Here is a 21519-nt window from a genome sequence, read left to right as displayed (position 1 = left end):
ACCAGTGGGGCACCTCAGGGATCTGTTCTGGGACCCCTACTCTTTGTGATTTTTATAAATGACCTAGATAAGGAAGTGGAGGGATGGCTTAGTAAATTTGCTGATGATACAAAGGTTGGGGGTATTGTGGATAGTGTAGAGGGCTGTCAGAAGTTGCAGCAGGACATTGATAGGATGCAGAACTGGGCTGAGAAGTGGCAGATGGAGTTCAAGCCAGATAAGTGTGAGGTGGTTCATTTTGGTAGGTAAAATATGATGGCAGAATATAGTATTAATGGTAAGACACTTGGCAGTGTGGAGGATCAGAGGGATCTTGGAGTCCAAGTCCATAGGACACTCAAAGCTGCTGTGCAGGTTGACTCTATGGTTAAGAAAGCATACGGTGCATTGGCCTTCATCAGTCATGGGATTGGGTTTAGGAAACAAAAGGTAATGTTGCAGCTGTATACGACTCTGGTCAGACCCCACTTGGAGTACTGTGCTCAGTTCTGGTCGCCTCACTACAGGAAGGATGTGGAAGCCATAGAAAGGGTGCAGAGGAGATTTACAAGGATGTTGCCTGGATTGAGGACTATGCCTTATGTTAATAGGTTGAGTGAACTTGGCCTTTTTTCCTTGGAGTGACGGAGGATGAGAGGTGACCTGATAGAGGTGTATAAGATAATGAGAGTCATTGATCATGTGTATAGTCAGAGGCTTTTTCCCAGAGCTGAAATGGCTAGCATGAGAGAGCAGTTTTAAGGTGCTTGGAAGTAGGTACAGAGATGTCAGGGGTAAGTTTTTTTTTACGCAGAGTAGTGAGTGCGTGGAATGGGCTGCCGGCAACAGAGGTGGAGATGGATACAATAGGGTCTTCTAAGTCACTCCTGGACAGGTACATGGAGCTTAGAAAACGAGAGGGCTATGGGTAACCCTTGGTAATTTCTAAGGTAAGGACATGTTCGGCACAGCTTTGTGGGCTGGAGGGCCCGTATTGTTGTGTTGTAGGTTTTCTATGTTTCTACATTCTAAAGAATACAGTCCTAACCTATTCCACCTTTCCTTATAATTCAGGTCCTCCACACCTGGCAACATCCTTGTAAATTTTCTCTGCACTCTTTCAATCTTGTTTACATCTTTCCTGTAGGTAGGAGACCAAAACTGCACACAATTCTCCAAATTAGGCCTCAAAGTCTTATACAACTTCAAATTAACATCACATCTTCTGTACTGTATTGATTTATGAAGGCCAATATGCCAAAAGCTTTCTTCATGACCTTATCTACCTGTGATGCCACTTTCAATGAATTATGGACCTGTATTCCCAGATCCATTCTACCAAGTCTCAGTGCCCTACTGGTCATTGTGTAAGACCTACCTTGGTTAGTCCCACCAAAGTGCAAAATCTTGCACTTCTCCGCATTAAACTCCATCTGCCATTTTTCAGGTCACTTTTCCAGTTGATGCAGATCCCTTTGCAAGTCATGATAGCCTTCCTCACCATCCACTGCACCCCAAAACTTGATGTCATCCACAAATTTGCTGATCCAATTAACCACATTATCAATATAGATGACAAAGGACCCAGCACCGATCCCTGTGTCATACCAGAGGCAACCCTCTACTACCGCTCTTTGGCTTCTCCCCCAAAGCCAATTTCTAATCCAATTTACTACCTGATTCTGAATGCTGAGTGACTGAACCTTCTTGACCAGCCTCCCATGAGGGATCATGTCAAGTGCCTTACTGAAGTCCATGTAGACAACATCCGCTGCCTTGCCTTCATCCATTTTCCTGGTAACATCCTTGGAAAAACTCTAAAGATTGGTTAGACATTACTTACCATGCATGAATCCATGCTGACTAACCTCATCAGTCTCTGTCTATCCAAATACTTGCATATTCAGTTTCTTAGAATACCTTCCAATAACTTTCCCACGACTGATGGTAAACTCACCTTCCTACAATTTGCTGGTTTAAGTTTAGAGCCCTTTTTAAACAGTGGAACAACATTGGCTGTCCTCCAATCCTCTAGCACTTCTGTCACAAAGGATATTTTAAATATCTCTACTACAGCCCAGGCAATTGGTCTAAAAAATATTTCCATTTGGTGGTATACGTGCATATGGTTGAATGACAACAAACTTGAACTTATAAGGATGGATGTTTCAAAGAGGGAATGTTTGTGATAGGACATATCAAAATGTTTAATAGCAGAAATTTCTGTTGCTCCCATGATAAATTACCTTCCTTGGCATTATCAATTGAGCCAGATAATTACCTTCATGCTTCAAATACAGCAGTGAACAGTGTTATGTACAAAATAGAGAAGGCCATTCAGCCCACTGAACATGTGCCAGCTCTGACAGGGTAGACAGACAGTTTCATCGATGTTTCCACGGGTTGCTACTTATTTCTTTACTAACACTCATTCTGAAAAGGCACATAGGATAAATAACACACAGCATTTAAACCTCACATTTGATGGATCCTCTACTGTAATATTTCCAAACAATTCCTATAATAAATATGCCGGATGTATTTGGGACGCCGTGGTACTGTAGTGGTTAACACAACGCTGTTACACCTTGGGGTGTCGGAGTTTGGAGTTCAATTCCGGAATCCTCTGTAAGCAAGTTCATACGTTCTTTTCTGTGTGTTCGTGGGGTACCCAGGGGAAACCTGGTTTCCTGCCACCGTTCAAAGACCTACAGGTTGATAAGTTAATTGGTCATTGTAAATCGTCCTGTGATTAAATTGGTGAGTTGCTGGGCAGTGTGGCTCTTTGGGCCAGCAGAGTCTGCTCTGTGTTGTGTCTCTAAATAAAACAATAAAATTAAAACATTGTTCACGTTATCCATAATATGCTGCTGATTTAGAAAGAAGCAGAGATAAATTTCACTTCACAAAAGTGGTATAAAACAAACCACCACTCCAGCAGTGATTAAATTACGTGGCTGTCAAGGGAAGATCACATCTAAAGTTATCGGCTGACACCCTGTAGGGATTCTGACTGCAGACAAGCGCCATGCTTTCTTTAGGTGCGAGTTAGGATCACGTGGGGTCCATCAGAATCCCAAGGTCACTTTCATCATCACTTTGACCTGTTGGCTCTCGGTGCTGCCGTTGCCCCGTTGTGGCCCCCCGTCGCCTCCTGCGAGTGTAGACGGTGGCAGCATTGCCAGTCACCCCGCTGGGCTCCTGGGGTGGAACAGTGGAGGCTATGAGGGCTTGAAGGCTGGCATGGAACCTGTAACTCAGGAGACAAACAATGAGAAGTTTCTTCCAGAGGCAGTAATGGTGACAGATTCTTAGTAACAATTTTTAGCCAAAGGACAAGAGAGGAAGATTTGCAGTGATCTGGAAGGCTATGCTTGAAACAGTGGCCGAACCAGATTCAACGTGAGCTTGCAAATGGAACTGAGGAAGGAAAAAGATAATAGAATATAAAAGCACAGATGTGATGCTGAGGCTTTCCAAGGCATTGGGCAAACCACACGGAGTATTGTGAGCAATTTTAGGCCCCTTATTGGAGAGAATCCAGAGGTTCACAACAATGATCCCAGGAATGAAAGGGTTATTGCAAGAAGTGTGTCTGATGGCTCTGTGGCTGTACTCACTGGAGTTTAGAAGAATGGGGGGATCTTATTGAAACCTACCAAATACTGAAAGCCCATGTGGAAGAGGATGGTTCCTATAGTGCGGGAGTCTAAGATCAGAGGGCATATCCTCAGGATAGAGGGATATCCATTTAGGATGGAGATGAGGAAGGTTATGGGGAGAAGGCAGGAGAATAGGGTTGAGAGTGAAAATAAATCAGCTAAGGTGGAACAGACTCAATAGGCTGAATGGCCTTATTGTGCTCCTATGTCTTATTGAAATACTGTGCAAGAAAAGGTGGGTGGGAGTGAAGTGAGAAGCTGGGAGGTGATGGGTGTAAAAGGTAAAGGGCAGAAGGAGGATTCTGATAGGAGAGGAGAGTGGATTTTGGAATAAAGGGCAAGTGGAGTACATGAGGAAAAGGGGTGAGAGGAGAACCAGAATGGGGAATTTTGAGAGGAGAGACAGTTGGGGGGGGGGGTGGGGGGGGGTGGGAAGAGATTACTGGAAGTTGGAGAAATCAATATTCAAGTTAACAGGTTAGAGGTGACAGAGGCAGAATATGTCTGTACTGACATGTCAAAATAGGAATGGGAAGTTAAGTTGAAATGGGTGGCCACTGGGAGATCCTATCTTTTTTTTCTTCCTAGGAGAATTGGGCCATTTGGCTCTTCCAAGTCTGCTCTGCCATTCAATCAAGACTTATATTTTTCTCCCCTCCTCAGCCCCACTCCCTGGCTTTCACCCCGTAACCTTTGATGGCATGTCCAGTCAAGAACCTATCAATCTCTGCCTAAATACACCCAACGACCTGGCCTCCACAGCTGCACGTGGTAATAAATTCCACAAATTCATCACCCTCTGGTTAAAGAAATTTCTCCACATCTGTTTTGAAAGATCCGGCTGATGGCATAGTGGCATCAGCGCCGGACTTCGGAGCAAAGGCTCCAGAGTTCAAATCCAGCCGGCTCCCTTGCACACTTTCCATCTGTGCTGGGTTGAGCGTCAAGCTAGCAACTCGGCCTCATAAAAATAAGAAAGCCTGCTAAAAAGAACACCGTCACGATGGCGTCCCGATGACTCCACTAAGAGTTAATGGCTTTCTTCTTCTTCTGTTTTAAAAGAGCACCCCTTTATCCTGAGGCTATGCCCTCTTGACCTAGACTCCCCCACAATGGGAAACATCTTTTCCACATCTACCATGTCTAGGCCTTCTAACATTCGAAAGGTTTCAATGAGATCACCTCTCATCCTTCTAAATTCCTGCAAGTACAGACCCAGAGCTATCAAACGTCCCTCATATGATAACACTTTCATTCCCAGAATCATCCTTGTGAACCTCCTCAGAACCCTTTAAAATGCCAGAACATCTTAGATGAGGAGCCCGAAACTGTTCACAATACTCAAGGTGAGGCCTCACCAGTGCCTTATAAAGCCTCAGCATCACATCCCTCTTCTTGTGTACTAGACTTCTTGAAATGAATGCATTTGCCTTCGTCAGCATTGACTCTACCTGCAAGTTAACATTTAGGGTGTTCTGCAAAGGACTCCCAAGTCCCTTTACGTCTCAGATTTTTGGATTTTCTCCCCATTTAGAAAATAGTCTGCACATTTATTTCTAGTACCAAAGTGCATGACCACGCATTTTCTAATATTGTATTTCATTTGTCACTTTCTTGCCCATTCTCCTAATCTGTTAAGTCCTTCTGCGCCTACCCATTTCCTCAACACCATCTGCCTCTCCATCAATCTTCATATCATCTGCAAATTTGGTAACAAAACCATCTATTCCGTCATATAAATCATTAATATACAGCATAAAAAGAAGCACTCCCAACTCTGACCCCTGTGGAACACCACCAGTCACTGGCAGTCACCAGAAAAGGATCCTTTTATACCCACTCGCTGCCTCCTACCAATCAGCCACTGCTCTAACCATGCTAGCAACTTTCCTGTTGTAGCAGATGGAGAAAATGCTTTCTTAACCATGTTATCTAACCATGCAAGGATCTTTGGTCTTGCACATCAAGTTTCTTCTGTTCTTCAATACTCCCCAGACTACCATTCGAGGTGTGTGCCCTAGCCGAGTAGCGCTCCTAAAACACATCAGCTCACTTTACTCTGAAAGGGATTGCAAATTTACCTCTCTATCCTCCTCTGGTTTTCCTCCATCTTTCGATTGGCCACTTGCACGAGGTAATCAATGTACTCGTCACTCACCAACACTGACCCTCGATGACACAGAGGAACCTCCAGACAGTGGGTGCTGCGAACAGCCTGTCAAAGAAAGAGGCACACACTGAAACGACAGTCACAAATGCTACGCACCTCTAGCCGCCCTGCATTGGCTTCTTGTATCTTTCAGAGTTGATTTTAAAGTTCTCTTATTTGTTTTTAAAGCTCTGAATGGTCTGGGACCAGAATGTATTACAAATTCTCTTTCATTTTATAATCCTGCTCGAGCTCTCAGGTCTTTTTCTGTTGGTCTCTTGAACTTAAACACTCTCCCTGAAAATTGCCACATCAGCTTGTTTGAACTATGCTTCTAAACTGTGAAATTCAATAGCTAAAACTGAAAGGGATGCATACTCACTTGATACTTAAACGCCAGCTCAAAACCTATTCATTTAACCTTGTGTTTAACTAACATCTTCTTGTCTTTTATTTACATGTTTGCATTTTATCCTATTGTAAAACACTTTGAACTACCTTGTCTGAATGAAAAGTGCTCTATAAATAAGGTTGTAACTAAAATCAAGAGTGATGGATCCAACTACTTAATTCTTAGATTAGACTCTTAATTATTTTTTGCAGTTTAACAACTAATTATCTGCTTGTATTTTAAGTAGCTCTTGTGTACAAGTAACTGCCTAGTATGCAAGTTTAATATGCTGCCAGTGGTTATATTGGTACAATTCTGGAAAGCTACACAACTTTCTTTGATCTGCATTATCTGAAGTAGTTCACTCCTATCCACAAATTTGAATAGAATTTTCCTCATCTCTGTTGTATAAGAAAGCTTGCCACAGGAGTGCACCATCTTCTCAGATCTTGGCTTTCCTTCCACTTCGTAGACCTCTATCACTGTCTGTTTCAATCTCTCTTTCTTCTGTCAATGTTTAACAAAAAGATTGTAAAGCAATAAGTTTTGTGCCTTTTTCCTAATTTCTGAAAGAACCTTGGATTAAAACATCAGAATCAAACAACGGTGTCACACAGCATTGACCACATTGTTTTTTCCCAGGTAACAGCTCAGGGACCTTCATTGTCCGAGGATTCAGAAAACAGTGTGGTTGAACTAGGAGCATAAAAGGTACACAGGTACATAACTGATTAAAGTTAAAGTTTAGATTAGCTTTATTTCTCACATCCACATTGAAACATTCAGTGAAATGAATCAAATCAGATCAGTGAGGATTGTGCTGGTGCCAGTCTGCAAGCGTCACCATGTTTCCAGCAGCAACATTGCACGCCCACAATTTACGAACCCTGACTCGTACATCTTTGGAATGTGGGAGGAAACCAAAGCACCCAGAGGAAACCCACGCAGTCACAAGGAGAACATATAAACTCCTTACAGACTGTGATGGGAATTGCATCCCAGTCTTACAGCTAACACTGTGAAAAGTTGTGCTAACCACTACACGACCATACCATTCCTGATAGGAGCACTGATTTTCTCTGCAGCCCTTCCAGTCTACTCCACCATTTAATACCAGGTGGCTCGGTGGACCAGCGTACGATGCTGATTCCTCACACATAGGTTCAATCCTGACATCTGGCACTGTCTGTCTGGAGTTTGCATATTCTCCCCATGATCATGGGAGTTTACCCTGGGTACTCTGGTTCCTTCCCAGACCCCAAAGCCGTGGGTCGGTGGATTAATTGGCTGCTGTAAATTGTCCCCAGTGTGTGAGTGAGGGGTGGATCGGAGTGGGGAGGGGAGACGACGGGAACGTGGGGGGGGGTCACAATGTGACACTATATCAAATTGGGGCATCTGAGCTCGAAGTTCAATCCCCACCATCCTCTGTAAGAAAGTTAGTATGCTCCTTCCTGCGTGCATGTGGGTTTTCTCCAGATGCTCCAGTACCCTCCCACAGTCCAAAAACATTCCGGTTAGTAGGTTAATTAGTCACTGAAAATCGTTCCTGTGACTAGGCTATGGTAAAATAGGTGGGTTGCTGAGTGAGCTGAGGGGGGAGGGAAGGGGAGAGACAGACAGACTGGGTGGGGAATAAAGTAGGAGGAATCCCTCCTATTCTTTCCTCCAATCACCTTAAAATTGTGCCCCCTCATTAGTCATTTCTGCCCTGGGAAAAAAACTCCTGCAATCCACTCTATCAATCAGACATCACTATCAAACAAGAGGGCAGACTGTCGGTTATTGGCATACGGAACCCATTGGGGAAGGTGAGTTTAAGCTGCATGTAGAGAACTGCATCAGTGTGTGGGCATTGAACTGCAGAGGAAGTGGTCTGAAATCAACCAACATCTTGCAAACAAAGACAAGATCATCTTACCATCATGACTTTCCCCTTCTTGCTGATTGAGATCCCAGAGTTCCTGAAGCCAGAGTTTATGGCAATGGAATGCTGTAATCCAGCACAACACAAGAACAAAAATTAGTGGGAAGTTAGAGGATTGGGAAGAAGGCAACTAAAAAAAGTCATAAGGAAAAGATGGAATACAAAAGTAAGCTAGCCAATAAAAAGCATAAGAAAAGTTTCTTCAGATATGTAAAGAGTAGAAGAGAGACTAGAATGGAATTTAGCCCGCTGTTAAATAATGCTGGAGAGGTAGCAATGGAGGATAAGGAAATGGCAGACAAACTGAATAAGCATTTTGCATCAGTCTGCATAGTGGAAGACATGATCAGAATGGTGGAAGTTCTGGGTGTCGGGGTCATGAAGTGTGCGAAGTTATCATCACTGGAGAGAAGGTTGTTGGGAAACTGAAAGGTCTGAAGGTAGATAAGTCACCTGGACCAGAAGGACTACAACCCAGTGTTCTGAAAGAGGTGGCTAAAGAGATTATGGAACATTAGTAATATCTATCAGATTCTGGAGGAATGGAAAATTGCAAATACCACTCTACTCTTCAAGAAGGGAGAGGCAAAAGAAAAGAAATTCTAGGCCAGTTAGTCTGACCTCAGTGGTTGGGAAGATGTTGGAGATGATCATTAAGGATGTGATTTTGGTGTACTGGGAGGCACATGATAAAATAGGTCAATGTCAGCATGGTTTCTTTAAGGGAAAATCTTGCCTGACAAATCTGTTGAAACTCTGAATAAATAACAAGCAGGATAGACAAACGACAATCAGTGGATGTTGTGCACTTGGATTTTCAGAAGGTCGTTTACAAGATGCCACACATGAAGCTGCATAACAAGAGCCCACAGGAAAGATTCTAGCATGGACAGTGCATTGACTGATTGGCAGGAGGCAAAGAGTAGGAATAAAGGGGCTATTTCTGGTTGACTACTAGTGACTAGCGGTGCTCCATGGGAGTCTGTGTTGGGACAGCTTCTTTTTATATTATACATCAATGATTTGGATGATTGAATTGATGGCTTTCTGGCCAAGTTTGCAGATGATACAAAGAAAGGTGAAGAGACAGGTATTGTTGAGGAAGCAGAGAGGGGTCATGCACTTTGGTAGAAGAAATAAAAGCATATTTTATTTTAATGGAGACAAAATTCAAAAATCTAAGGTGCAAAGAGACTTGGAAGTCCTCATGCAAGATTCCCCAAAGGTTAATTTGCAGATTGAATTGGTGGTGAGGAAGTCAAATGTGATGCTAGCATTCATTTTGAGGGGACTAGAATATAAAAGCAAGGATGTAATGTCAAAGCCTTAAAAGGTACTGGTGAGTATTATGAGCAGTTTTGGGCTCCATATCTTGGAAAGGAAGTACTGACATTGGAGAAAGTTCAAAGGAGGTTCACGAGAATTATTCTGGGATTGAAAGGCTTATCATACAAGGAGTGTTTGATGGCTCTGGCCCTGTACTCTCTGGAATTCAGAAGAATGAACGAGGATCTCATTGAAACCCTTTGAATATTGAAAAGCCTTGATAGAGTGAATGTGGAGAGGATGTTTCCTATGGTAGGGGAGTCTAAGGCCAGAGGACACAGCCTCAGAATAGAGGGATATCCATTTGGAACAGAGATGAGGAGTTTCTTTGGCCAGAGAGTGGCAAATCTGTGGAATTCATTGCCACAAGCGGCTGTGGAGGCCAAGTCACTGGGTATATTTAAGGCAGAGGTTGATAGATTCTTGATTGGTCAGGTATGAAGGAACAGGAATAAGGAAAGAAGGAAAGAGAGTGAGGGAACTGGATCAGCATGATGAAATGGCAGAGTAGACTTGATAAGCCAAATGGCCTAATTGTGCCCCTACATCTCATGGTCTTATGGTAAAACATCACTAACGAGAAAACACTCAGTGCTTTAGAGGTATACATGATGACAGGTGTAGATTGAGTGAATAGGCAAAGACCTTTTTCCAAGGCAAAAGTGGCTAATATATGGGGCATAATTTTAAGGTGACTGAAGGAATGTACGTATAGGGGGAGGGGTGTCAAAGGTACATTTTTTTTCAAAACACGGAGAGCGGTGAGTGCATGTTACATTTTGCCAGAGGTGATGGTAGAGGCAGATACACGAGGGACATTTCAGAGGCACATCTTCCAAGAGCACTACAACCTTGTGGTTTTCAGGCTTGTGTGCCTCGATGATCACGAGAGCTAAACTGGCTGGAGTCAGGGCTCTACGCTTTGGCTCTTGGTAGAGTAGGGATCAAAAAGGTCAAAGGGTAGCGGTCAGACTAAGATTTGTCTATTGGTCCTCCAGGTTCAGGGGTTAGTGCTGGTAAAACAAAACTGTTATGGAAGCAGCAATGAAGAAACCTTCTAGATCTAAGTGGCCAAGGACAAAGAGAGATGTATGACCTTCATTGCTGCTCTAAGGATGCTGCACGCCTAGAGGACCCGAGTTATAAAGAAATATTGAACAGGTTAGCTCTGTATTCCTTAGAACATAGACGATTGATGGAAGATTTGACAGAGGTATACAAAATTATAAGGAGTATAGATACGATAAATGCAATAAGGTTTTTTTCCACTGAGGTTGGATGGGTCTACAACCAGCGGTCATGTGTTAAGAGTGAAAGGTGAAAAGTTTAAGGGGAACATGAAGGGAAACTTCTTCACTTCACAGGGTGGTGAGAGTGTGGAACGAGATGCCAGTGTGAGTGGTGCCTGCAAGCCCGATTTCAACGTTTAATATGGTAAGGGTACAGAGGGTGATTGTTCCAGAGCAAGTCAATGGGAGAAGGCAGTTTAAATGGTATGGCATTGATGGGAAATGTATGATAATGCATTTTGGTAAAAGGAACAATAGCACAGACGATTATTTTGCACCTCTGATGTTTGAAGTTTCACATATCAGAGGTGCAGAGGGACTTAGGAGTCCTTGTGCAAATCCCAGAAGATTAATTTACAGGTTGAGTCTGTGGTAAAGAAGCCAAATGCAATGTTGGCATTTATTCCAAGAGGAATAGAATATAAAAGTAAAGAGATAATGCTGAGGCTTTATAAGACACTAGTCAGGCCGCACTTGGGGTATCGTCAGCAGTTTTGGGCCCCATGTCTCAGAAAGGATGTGTTGTCATTGGAGAGGTGGAGGTTCACGAGGATCTTTGGGAATGAAGGGGTTAACAAATGAGGAGCATTTGTCAGCTTTGGGCCTGTACTCACTGGAATTTAGAAGAGTACCGGAGGGTTGGGGGGTGGGTCTCATTGAAACCTACCAAATGTTGAAAGGACTAGATAGGGTGGATGTGGAGAGGATGATTCGTAAGGTGGGGGTATCCAAAATTAGAGGGCACAACCTCAAAATTGAGGGGCGACCATTTAGAACAGAAGGAAGGAGGATTTTTTTTTTTTTTAGCCAGAGTGTAGCAAATCTGTGGAATGCTCAGCCACAGGCTGCAGTGGAGGCCAAATCTGTGCATATATTTAAGGAGGAAGTTGATTGTTTCCTGATTGGTCAGGGCATCAAAGGATATGGCGAGAAGGCAGGTGTATGGGGTACAGTGGAATCCAGGATCAACCATGCTGGAATGTCAGAGCAGACTCAATGGACTGAATGATTTAAATTCAGCTCCTATGTCTTTTGGCATGGATTAGATGGGCTGAAGGGCCTGTTTCTGTGTTGTACTTTTCTATGACTCTATAACTACATATGTTGTGATTGTGGGAATTTGCCAGCACTGATTAGTTGCCACATGACAATAGCTACACATCACAAGGCCTAAAACACAAAGGAGATGAAATACAATGGAAACCAGCTGTCTCTTTACCAGGAGCTGTGCATCCTCCACCTGCCTGCACTGGACGTGAAGAACAAAGGGCTCAAACTTAAATATTGCATTGTCTTCAGCTTTCTGTAACCCCGCAACCTAGAGGCCACAAAGGAATACAGAGTCAGAAGTCAGAGATACAGCACAGTGACACACCCTTCTTGTCCAAAACCCAGTGACCAATTAATCTACTAACCCATATTTCTTTGGAATGGGGAGGAAACCCATGCAGTCACAGGAAGAACGTACAGCAGCAGGCAGCTTTTATATACAGCAGCGGGAATTGGACCCACTAGTGCAGTTACAGTTACACTAGCCGACATCAAAGAATCAAAAAGCCACGTCACTATGAATGCTTCGCTGCCACAAGACAGTTATCGCTGTGATAACTTTTCTGACATCTCCTGCTTCAAACCCAAAAGATCCAAAGGTTGTTGAAGCCCTGCTTTTGCAGTCTGTATTTATACTGAAAATCAAGATGAAGTTTACCCGCTGAGTTCACCCTTGGGGTCATGGTTCATGGTGAAAGGTGAAATGTTTAAGGGGTACCTGAGGGAGAACTTCTTCACTCAGAGAATGGACAGAGTTTGGAGCAAGCTGCCAGCACGAGTGGAAGATGCAGATTTGATTTTAACACTTAAGAAAAATTTGCATAGGTACAAGGATGGGAGGAGTATGGAGGGCTATGGACTAGGTACTGGTGAATGGGACTAGGCAGATTAATAGTTCAGCATGGACGAGATTGGCCAAAGGTTCTGATTATGTGTTATGGTCCTCTATGCTGGGGGGGGGGCGCTGCTGCACAGGTTCAAAGTGCATTGCAGGAAGCTGTTAGTCAGCTCCATCATGGGTACTTTTTTTTTGGCGTGTCGCACCAGACAGTCAGCCATTCTTGTCTGGAAAGTGTGCTTGGGAGTGGCCCGACTTGGATTCGAACTCGGGAGCCTTTGCTCCGGAGTCTGGTGCTGACGCCACTGCGCCACCAACTGGTCATTGTGGGTACCAGCCTCCATTGTATTCAAGACATCTTCAAGGAGCGGTGCCTTAGGAAGGCAGCGTCCATCCTTAAGGATCCCCACCACCCAGGACATGCCCTCTTCACACTGTTACTGTTGGCAAGAAGGTACAGAAGCCTGAAGGCACACACTCAAGTGATTGAGGAACAGCTTCTTCCCCTCTGCCATCCGACTGAACCCATGAACACTACCCACCTCTTTTCTTTATTTCTTGTACTATTCTATAGTTAAGTGTGTATATACTTAACTATATTACAGTATTACATTCTGTAATTCAGTTTTTCTCTACATCATGTTTTGCATTGTACCGCTGCTGCAAAGTTAACAAATTTCACAACATATGCAGGTTGTGACAAAGGCCCATCACTGATTACGGACGGCACATGGCACATTCAGTAAAACACTCAAAGGGTCATCCACACACATTATTCCCCTCTGTTATTGTAGTGAGTGCACGCATCACAATAATTTAACAGTCACTGGGCCTGAAACAGAGCTGCTGCATAGAGCTGTCTAATATAGAGGCAGCAACAACCTGCACAGGTGTGCTGATGGTAGAGAATGCCATCTTTAACTGGGCCAAGGGTTATGTTACCTAATTTCTCATCTTCTGGTAAAGTTTTGGGGTTTATTTAAGTTATTTAACCGGGAAATGGTGACTCCTATAATGAGGTATATGTGTTTATTGTGAGAACTGGCAGTAATGTTTCAGATTGTGTGAAATGGAAGATAATTGAGTTAATTAGCTTTTAGTTGGTCTAGGGGGAGGGGCAGCAGTTTTCAGCCTTGGGTTACCAAGGCTTAGGGTTTTTTCTCTGTTTAGTCTGAGGGTGGCTGTTAACCAGACAGGTGACAATTGCAAGCTGTATATATATTGTATTGTTTTTCATTCTTTTTCTTGTTTTGATGTGGACGTCCAGGTTTTTGTTTTTCCACTATTTTAAATAAAAGCACAAATAAAAGCACCACAATCTATTTTTGCAACTCAAGCCATCTGGTTATTCTTCTTAGCGACAGTTGACCCACAGTTATTTGTGACACAGGTGATATTAAACGTGATTCTGATTCTACGGCTCTATGGTACCTTTGTTACACTACTACCCAAGAGCTCAATGTGCTGGCAATTGCCCCCTTTAAGCCCTTTCCACGTCCTCTGACAGACATTCCCTTTATTCCTTACATCTCTCCTATTGAAAGCTGATATCCCTCTCCTTCCCAGTTCTGGAAATGACACACAGACCAGAAACTCTGGCTATTTCTTTTTCTACACATCACCTGACCTGTTGAGTTTTCCCAGTATATCCTGTCAGCTTGGCCTCGCCTATGGGAGGGAGTTCCTCAATCTCTGCTCTTTGGTAAAGTTTATTTTGAGATCCCCACTCGATTTCTGAGCTTCCATCTGCCTCCATTAAGCTCGAATGAATGACAAACTGAATGAATCAGAGGTGCATTCAGGCAGGACATGCAAGGGGCAGAGAGTGTAGCAGAGATTAGTTATCATACCACATCTTCTTTCCGACACTTCTGATGAGTCACAAACAACCAGGGGCAGTTCCTTTTCTGTCCTTCTGTCTGGTCAGAGCCCTATAGAAATTACAAATGTAGATTACACCATGGACATCCTGTATCAACCTCCCAGCTCCATTGACTTGAGTTTAATCCAATACTGTACGTGTGCAGTTTCACGTTTGTCCTGTGACCATGTGGGATCCCCCACCCCACCTCCCCTATGCTCCGGTTCCCTCTCACATCTCAAAGACGTATGTGTTGGTAGGTTAACTAGATGCCTAAATTACCCCTTGATGTGGGTCAGTGGTAGAATCCTGGGGCTGTTGATGGGATATGGGGAGACTAAAGATGTACTAACCACAACAGAGTCTACAGATCTCGCTGAGTTTCTCCAGCATTTTGCATGTGAGACTCAAGTCGTGGTTGGCAGTTAGCACTGGCTTGGTGAGTCAAGGGTCGGGGTCTGAAATAGATAAATCTGAGACGATAACTTTAAGGTGAACCCTAAGGTTTAAAGGGCATCCAAGAAAGAATATTCCTCCCGCAGAGAGTAGCTGGAATCTGGCACACCCTCCCTGAGAGAGTAGCAGAGGCCAATACCACTCAGGTAAGTTTCTACTTATGACCTCTCCCAACCACCTAACAACCCACTAACCCACCCTCTCACCCCATTCCCTCCGGCCCCTATCGCTCGCCCCATCATCCATTCTCCTCATCCCCTCCGATTATCTATCCCTCACCCCCAGCAGCAACAGGCGGCCTGAGCAGGAGCTGGTGCTGCAGTACCGCTCCGAGCCGTTCACCAGCTCCAGCAGCTCAACGATGGGCGCGTCCACTCGGCCCTTCCTGCTAGCATCAGCCCCAGATCCCAGTCGCTGCTCCTTGCACAGTGCGAAGTCGGCCATTGCTACTGAGGCGGGGCTTGATGAGACGATCGGATGCAGTGATAGGCGGAGAACAGCAGTAACCTTCGAGCTGATTGGATGAAGTGCGCGGTTACCTGTGAACTTCGAACCGATTGGTGAGGACGGATCGTGGCTGCGATCGGAATGGTTAGAAGAGAGACGGGATAGAATCATGACTGTGGTGATTGACAGCAAATGCTAGAAATTCAGACAAGCACATACAAAATGCTGGAGGATCTCAGTAATAAACTGTCGGTTTCGTCCAACACCCTTTCATCAGAGCTGGTGATGAGATGATAGTAGGCGCGGGGAGGGGCTAAAATGCGATGGGGCGGGGCTTGAGTGATGATGGGCAGGGGCGGGCTTGAAGCGCGATGGGCGGGACTTATATGGGGATTGGCTGCGGATTGCACCGATGCGGCGAGGATAGGGCGGGGCCAGTGGTGATTGGCAGGCCTGTGTTTATTTAAAGTGCGGATGTCCACCCTCTCGGCGGTGTTATGACTGGCGGGTAATCGGAATTACCGGTTAGGAGTCGGAGCTCAGGTCGGCAAACAGCAGTTCATAGAGCTATGCTTCATAATTGCAGTGCGGGAAACGTGCGGATCGCGTTGTTCAACTTTTCCATCTGTTCCTTAAAACTTGCCTAGGATGTGAGTGAGTTACTGAGGGGATGCCTTCCCGGAGACGGGGAAGGGTATAAACATCATAAGGAGGCACCGACAGGGTGAATGCTCTCAGTCTGTTTCCCCCGGCTGTGGGGGGGGGGGGGGGCGTGGAGAGCTAGAGGACATTGGGTTAAGGCAGAATAACACTTCGGTACAGCCTAGATGGGCCTGTTTCTGTGCTGTACTGCTCAGTGAAGTGACTAGGTGAGAAGGCAAAGGCTTAGTGGAACCTGAGGGTGGTCAATGTGTAGAAAGAGTTACCAGTCGTTGGGTGGCTACATTAACAGCATTTTAAACACTTGTGTAGGAAAAGTTCAGCGGTTCGTGTTTTGCGGTAACATATAGGGTGGCATGGTAGTGTTGTGGGTAGAGTAGCTCTTGACAGTGCCAGCAACCCAGGTTCAATTCCTGCTGCTGTCTGCAGTTTGTATGTTCTCTCTGTGACCCTGTGGGTTTTGCCTGGGTGCTCTGGGTTCCTGCCATATTACAAAGATGTACTGGTTAGTAGGTTAATTGATCATGCAGGTGAAATTGGGTCGTGTGGCTTGTGCATGTACCTTTCAATTAAAATTGTCATTGCAGTGTGCTGTTGCAAAATAATAAACTTCATGTCGTACATGATGGTGATTCTCATGTTGGTCAGATGGTGGGAGATGGGACGAGTTTGCACAGAAGGGCCTGATTTGGTGCTCTCAACTCCAACAGTGTCTGGTCTGTATCAGCCACTCTGCAAAACTGGACCTTTCAAAACTCCTTTCACCTACTGCTGTTGTAAGATGAGTGTGTAGTTCCCTAGTATGATGATATGGGCTCTCCACTTCACAGTCTACCTTGTTATCAACTGCAAGTTCAAGTTTGTCATTCAACCATACATGAATGGTCATGAATACAGTCAAACACAAGTGTTACTCTGGGGCCAAGGTGCAAAACACAGAACCAACAGTCATACACAGCACAAAGTGCATATGACACACAAGAGCAGTAAAATACAGTCACATTAAAAATATAGTCCAGGTCCCTGAGTCTGTGAACATTGCAGCAGTTGAACACAATGTATCTTGTCTTCTGTTGAGCGAACTCTGGGGGGGGAGGGGGCAACATTGATTCCAGTATGGACACTGCCCCTGGCACTGGTGCTTCTCTCCTGGACTACTGCAAAGCAGGCGACACTGCAGCTTAAGACTTGGCCCTCTCTACAACTGAGGCCAGGCAACTCTCTAGCCATGAGAAATAGGAGCAGGAGTAGGCCATCGGGCCTGCTCTGCCATTCAATACGATCCTGGCTGATCTAGCCAATAAGCCAGTGAATCGGGGTCGCAGCTTTCCACAATAGCAATGTCCACAGGATGTTGTAATCACAAGAAAAATGGTTAAGACGATCATTTGCTGTTAGATTACACACTTGCATGCACCCTTTCTGACACAGGTAGCAGCATGATCTGCACTGAGTCCAGCTTTTTTGTTTTTTCCACCAATAAGCAATTTACTGATGGGGAAGAGCTGATGTACTTTATGTCCAGAAGGATCTTGCGATTGTGAAGCTTCACATGGATAGCAGGAGGTATTGCAATTGGTTTATTATCGTCATGTGTACTGAGATACAATAAAGCATACTGTTCATACCGACCAGATCATCACAGTACATGAGGTAGAACAAGTTAAACAAAACCCATCTACATTAAGTGCATGCAGCTGCAGCTCCTTGAAGACTGTGTTAGGGATCTAAAGCAACAGCTGGATGACCTTTAGCTTGTATGAGCGGGAGGAGATCATCGAATGAAGTCACATGTAAGTAGTCACCCATAAGTTGCAGGAGGCGGGTAGCCCGGTGACTGTCAGGAGAAGGAATGGGAAGTTGAATAGGCAGTTAGTGCAGAGCACCCTGTGGCTACTCCCCAATATTAAGCATACTATTTGGATCCTGTTGTGGGGGGTTACCTTTTGCCTCCTGAGGAAGTAGAGGTGGTGGTGAGCTTTCTTGGCTGTGAAATCTACATGGTTGGACCAGGTTAGGCTGTTCATAATGTTGACACCTTGGAACTCGAAGCTCTCAACCTCAACACCGTTGATGTAGACAGGAGTGTGTGTACCGTCCCCTTTCCTGAAGGCAATGGCCAGCTCTTCTGTTGAGATTGAAGGAAAACATTGTTGTCATGGGCTCTGCCTCCTTCCTGTTGTCATATCAGAAGATCTGTTCTGGGTCCGGCACATAAGTGGCATCACAAAGAAGGCACAATAATGCCTCAGCTTTCTTAGAAGTTTGTGCAGATTTGGAATGTCACCTAAAACTTTGACAAACTTCAAGAGATGCACAGTTGAGAGCATCCTAACTGGTTACATCATGGCCTGGTGTCAAAACATTAATGCTCAAGAACAGAAATGCCTACAGAAAGTAATGGATACAGCCCAGTCCATCACAGGCTAAGCCCTCCCCACCACTGAGAACAAGATCACTGCCACAAGAAAGCAGCATCCATAATCAAGAACTCCACCATCCAGGCCACGCTGTTACCATTGGGCAGGAAGTACAATAGCCTTAGGGCCCACACACATCCTTTCCCTTTCTGATGAAGGCTCTCAACCAGAAATGTAAACTGTTTATTCCTCCTCGTAGATGCTGCCTGACCTGCTGAGTTCCTCCAGCGTTTTGTGTGTGTTGTTCTGGATTTCCAACATTCGCAGGATTTCTTGTGAGTATGATGTGAATTGTGTTGTTTTGCAATGGCAGTACAGCGCAAAGACATAACATTTTACTATAAATTTCAAAATAAATCGTACACAGAAAGGAATAATGAGGTAGTGCTCATGGGTTGATGGACTGTTCAGAGAAGCAGTGGTAGAGGGAAGAAGCTGATCCTGATTTGTTGAGTGTGGTTTTTCAAGCTTCTCGCTCTATCATGCTGACACTGGCTATGGAATTGCCTGAATGAAGAGCTTACTTTCAGTGTCAGTGCTGTTGGTTTGTATGCGAGCTGCCCTGGGCTTCTGGGAAGGTTTGACTCTGACTCTGTTAAATCCTAGGTGGCCATGGCCTCAGGGAGATCGGCAGTGTCCCTCATGCGAGCTGTTCAGGTGTTTGAGTTTGGTGGACCGTCGGTGCTGCAGCTGCGATCGGATGTTCCTATTCCCAAACCGAGTGACCATCAGGTGATGTGCTCCATCTCTCAGTACCCTTGTTAAAGGGACTTGAAGCACTTGGACCTCCTATTCTGAGGCGGGGCTCTATGATCCTAGACTCTCCCGCTACAGGAAACATCCTCTCCACATTCACTCTAAATGTGCCTTTCAATAATTTAATAGGTTTCAATGAGATCCCCCTCTTCTTCTAAACTCCAGCGAGTACAGGTCCAGAGCCAACAAACAAGCCTCATATGTTAACCCTTTCATTCCTGGGATCATTTTCATTAACGTTCTCTGAGCTTTCTCCAAAGCCAGCTGGATAAGGGGCACAATATTGCTCACAATATAGATCCTTTTACAGATTAGAGTTAGTAAGTTGTGAGCATGCTATTGTTACAAGAATCACCCTTTGTAATAATGATCAGTGAGGCACAGAGAATCTGTAGTTACCGACAAGTAACTTTTATTGTTTAAACTAAAAGCACGTGGGTTCACAAACTCTCTCTGTGTGCACCCTACTAGAATTCCCTGACAGTCAATGAAGAGAAAAGGATATTACCTGGGAAAGGAGTCTACACTGGCCAGATGTACCTCATGGTCCCAATCTCCATGTGTCCATGGGGTCCTCCTTATCCGCGATGCTTGGTCTCTGGCTGCTGCAGGGTTATCGCTCCTGAGTATTTAGAGCTCCTGGATCTTATACGGTTCCTCATCAATTGAACCATTGGATCTCCATCCCATTGGCTCAAGGTCACCTGACCTACCTGGGTCACCTCTTACTGGTCATTGTACAGGGCTACAGCCAACGTTGTTTCATGGTTCTCCCCACCCCAGCCTTGTGTATTTGTGTCTTTGCACTCTGACTGGTCCAAACCAGTTAAATGAGGCGACCCAGACAGAGTCTAACGAGATTACCGATTGCAGGTCTGGCATTTTACAAAACAAGCAGCTACTCCTCATGGCATCAGGTTTATTGCTCTGATTAGATTGTCCCAGAGCAAGGATCAGTTCAGAGTCTATTTCCTTTACATGACAAATGGCTTTGTTTGAGAATGGTCTCAGGTTTAGCAGATCATTACCTGAAGCTTCCTGTGTCCACATTCAGTTGCTCTGATTAGTTTATCCAAGAGCAAGGAACAGTTCAGAGTCCACAAAATGGGGAAACAAAGACAACTGGCTTGTCTGCTTCCCCTGTCCTTGATCAGACTGCAGTTTCTTCTGGCCAACACTATGTTGGCACCAGAAACATGGCAACACTTGCAGGCTGCCCCCAGCACATCCTTGGACTCAAAATTCCCAAGTATTTATTGTCAAGTTACAGTGGCATGCAAAAGTTTGGGTACCCCTGGTCAAAATTTCTGTTACTGTGAATAGTTAAGTGAGTAGAAGATGAATTGATCTCCAAAAGTCATAAAGTTAAAGATGAAACATTCTTTTCAACATTTTAAGCAAGATTAGTATATTATTTTTGTTTTGTACAATTTTAGAGTGGAAAAAAAGGAGAGGAGCATCATGCAAAAGTTTGGACACCCCAAGAGATTTGAGCTCTCAGCCAACTCTTACCGAGGGCTCAGATCGTAATTAGCTTATTAGGGCTATGGCTTGTTCACAGTCATCGTTAGGAGGTGATGCAAATTTCAAAGCTTTATAAATACCCTGACTTCTCAAACCTTGTCCCAACAATCAGCAGGCATGGGCTTCTCTAAGCAGCTGCCTAGCACTTGTGAAAATTAAAATAAATGATGCCCACAAAGCAGGAGAAGGCTATAAGAGGATAGCAAAGCATTTTCAGGTAGCCGTTTCCTCCGTTTGTAATGTAATTAAGAAATGGCTGTTAACAGGAACGGTGGAGGTCATGTTGAGTTCTGGAAGACCAAGAAAACTTTCCAAGAGAACTGCTTGTAGGATTGCTAGAAAGACAAATCACAACCCCCGTTTGACTGCAAAAGACCTTCAGGAGGATTTATCAGACTCTGGAGTGGTAGTGCACTGTTCTACTGTGCAGCGACACCTGCACAAATATGATCTTCATGGAAGAGTCATCAGAAGAAAACCTTTCCTGCGTCCTCACCTCAAAATTCAGCATCAGATGTTTGCAAAGGAACATCTAAATAAGCCTGATGCATTTTGGAAACAGTTCCTATGGGCTGATGAAGTTAAAATAGAACTTTTTGGCCACAATGAGCAAAGGGTGCAGAATTTCATGAAAAGAACACCTCTCCAACTGTTAAGCACAGGGGTGGATCGATCATGCTTTGAGCTTGTGTTGTAGCCACTGGCATGGGGAACATTTCACTGGTAGAGGGAAGAATGAATTCAATTAAGTACCAGCAAATTCTGGAAGCAAACATCACACCAT

General features: G+C 44.5%; 2 protein-coding genes across 6 annotated transcripts in view; one reads left to right on the top strand and one right to left on the bottom strand.

Annotated features, from left to right (window-relative positions):
- Positions 1-2161: 2161 nt before the first annotated feature.
- Positions 2162-19933, bottom strand: tyw3 (tRNA-yW synthesizing protein 3 homolog (S. cerevisiae)). Of its 2 annotated transcripts, XM_073062490.1 has the most exons (7): positions 19720-19933; positions 17979-18163; positions 14462-14542; positions 11943-12041; positions 8103-8174; positions 5723-5856; positions 2162-3229 (listed from the first exon to the last, which is right to left on the bottom strand). In XM_073062490.1, the coding sequence occupies exons 2-7, from the start codon at positions 18060-18062 to the stop codon at positions 3034-3036; spliced, it is 666 nt and encodes a 221-aa protein (XP_072918591.1). In that variant the 5' UTR covers positions 18063-18163; positions 19720-19933; the 3' UTR covers positions 2162-3033. The 2 variants fall into 2 exon arrangements, with proteins under 2 accessions (XP_072918591.1, XP_072918590.1); XM_073062489.1 differs by lacking the exons at positions 17979-18163; positions 19720-19933 and adding an exon at positions 15208-15451.
- Positions 15806-21519, top strand: part of cryz (crystallin, zeta (quinone reductase)) — a 38878-nt gene continuing 33164 nt past the window's right edge. The window contains exons 1-3 of one of the 4 annotated variants that reach the window (XM_073062485.1): positions 15831-15918; positions 18655-18730; positions 19062-19187. In XM_073062485.1, the coding sequence (XP_072918586.1) occupies positions 19068-19187 (120 nt within the window). In that variant the 5' untranslated portion in view covers positions 15831-15918; positions 18655-18730; positions 19062-19067. Of the gene's footprint in view, positions 16026-18654; positions 18731-19061; positions 19188-21519 lie in introns of all 4 variants that reach the window. The other 3 variants (XM_073062486.1, XM_073062487.1, XM_073062488.1) reach the window with 3 other exon arrangements.

The sequence above is a fragment of the Hemitrygon akajei genome, chromosome 12 (genome assembly GCF_048418815.1).
Source record: "Hemitrygon akajei chromosome 12, sHemAka1.3, whole genome shotgun sequence".
NCBI classification, from domain to species: Eukaryota; Metazoa; Chordata; class Chondrichthyes; order Myliobatiformes; family Dasyatidae; genus Hemitrygon; species Hemitrygon akajei.
The sequence above is the reverse complement of the archived record's forward strand: the minus strand, read 5'-3'. Positions and strand labels throughout refer to the sequence as shown.

Coding starts and splice junctions, on each gene's coding strand:
- tyw3 (XM_073062489.1), bottom strand. CDS start 15,372: ATGGCCGACTTCGCACTGTGCAAGGAGCAGCGACTGGGATCTGGGGCT. Junction 12,042..14,461: donor AGTGTCGGAAAGAAGATGTG/GTATGATAACTA, acceptor TGTGGCCTCTAG/GTTGCGGGGTTACAGAAAGC. Junction 8,175..11,942: donor TGGAGGATGCACAGCTCCTG/GTAAAGAGACAG, acceptor GCTGGATTACAG/CATTCCATTGCCATAAACTC.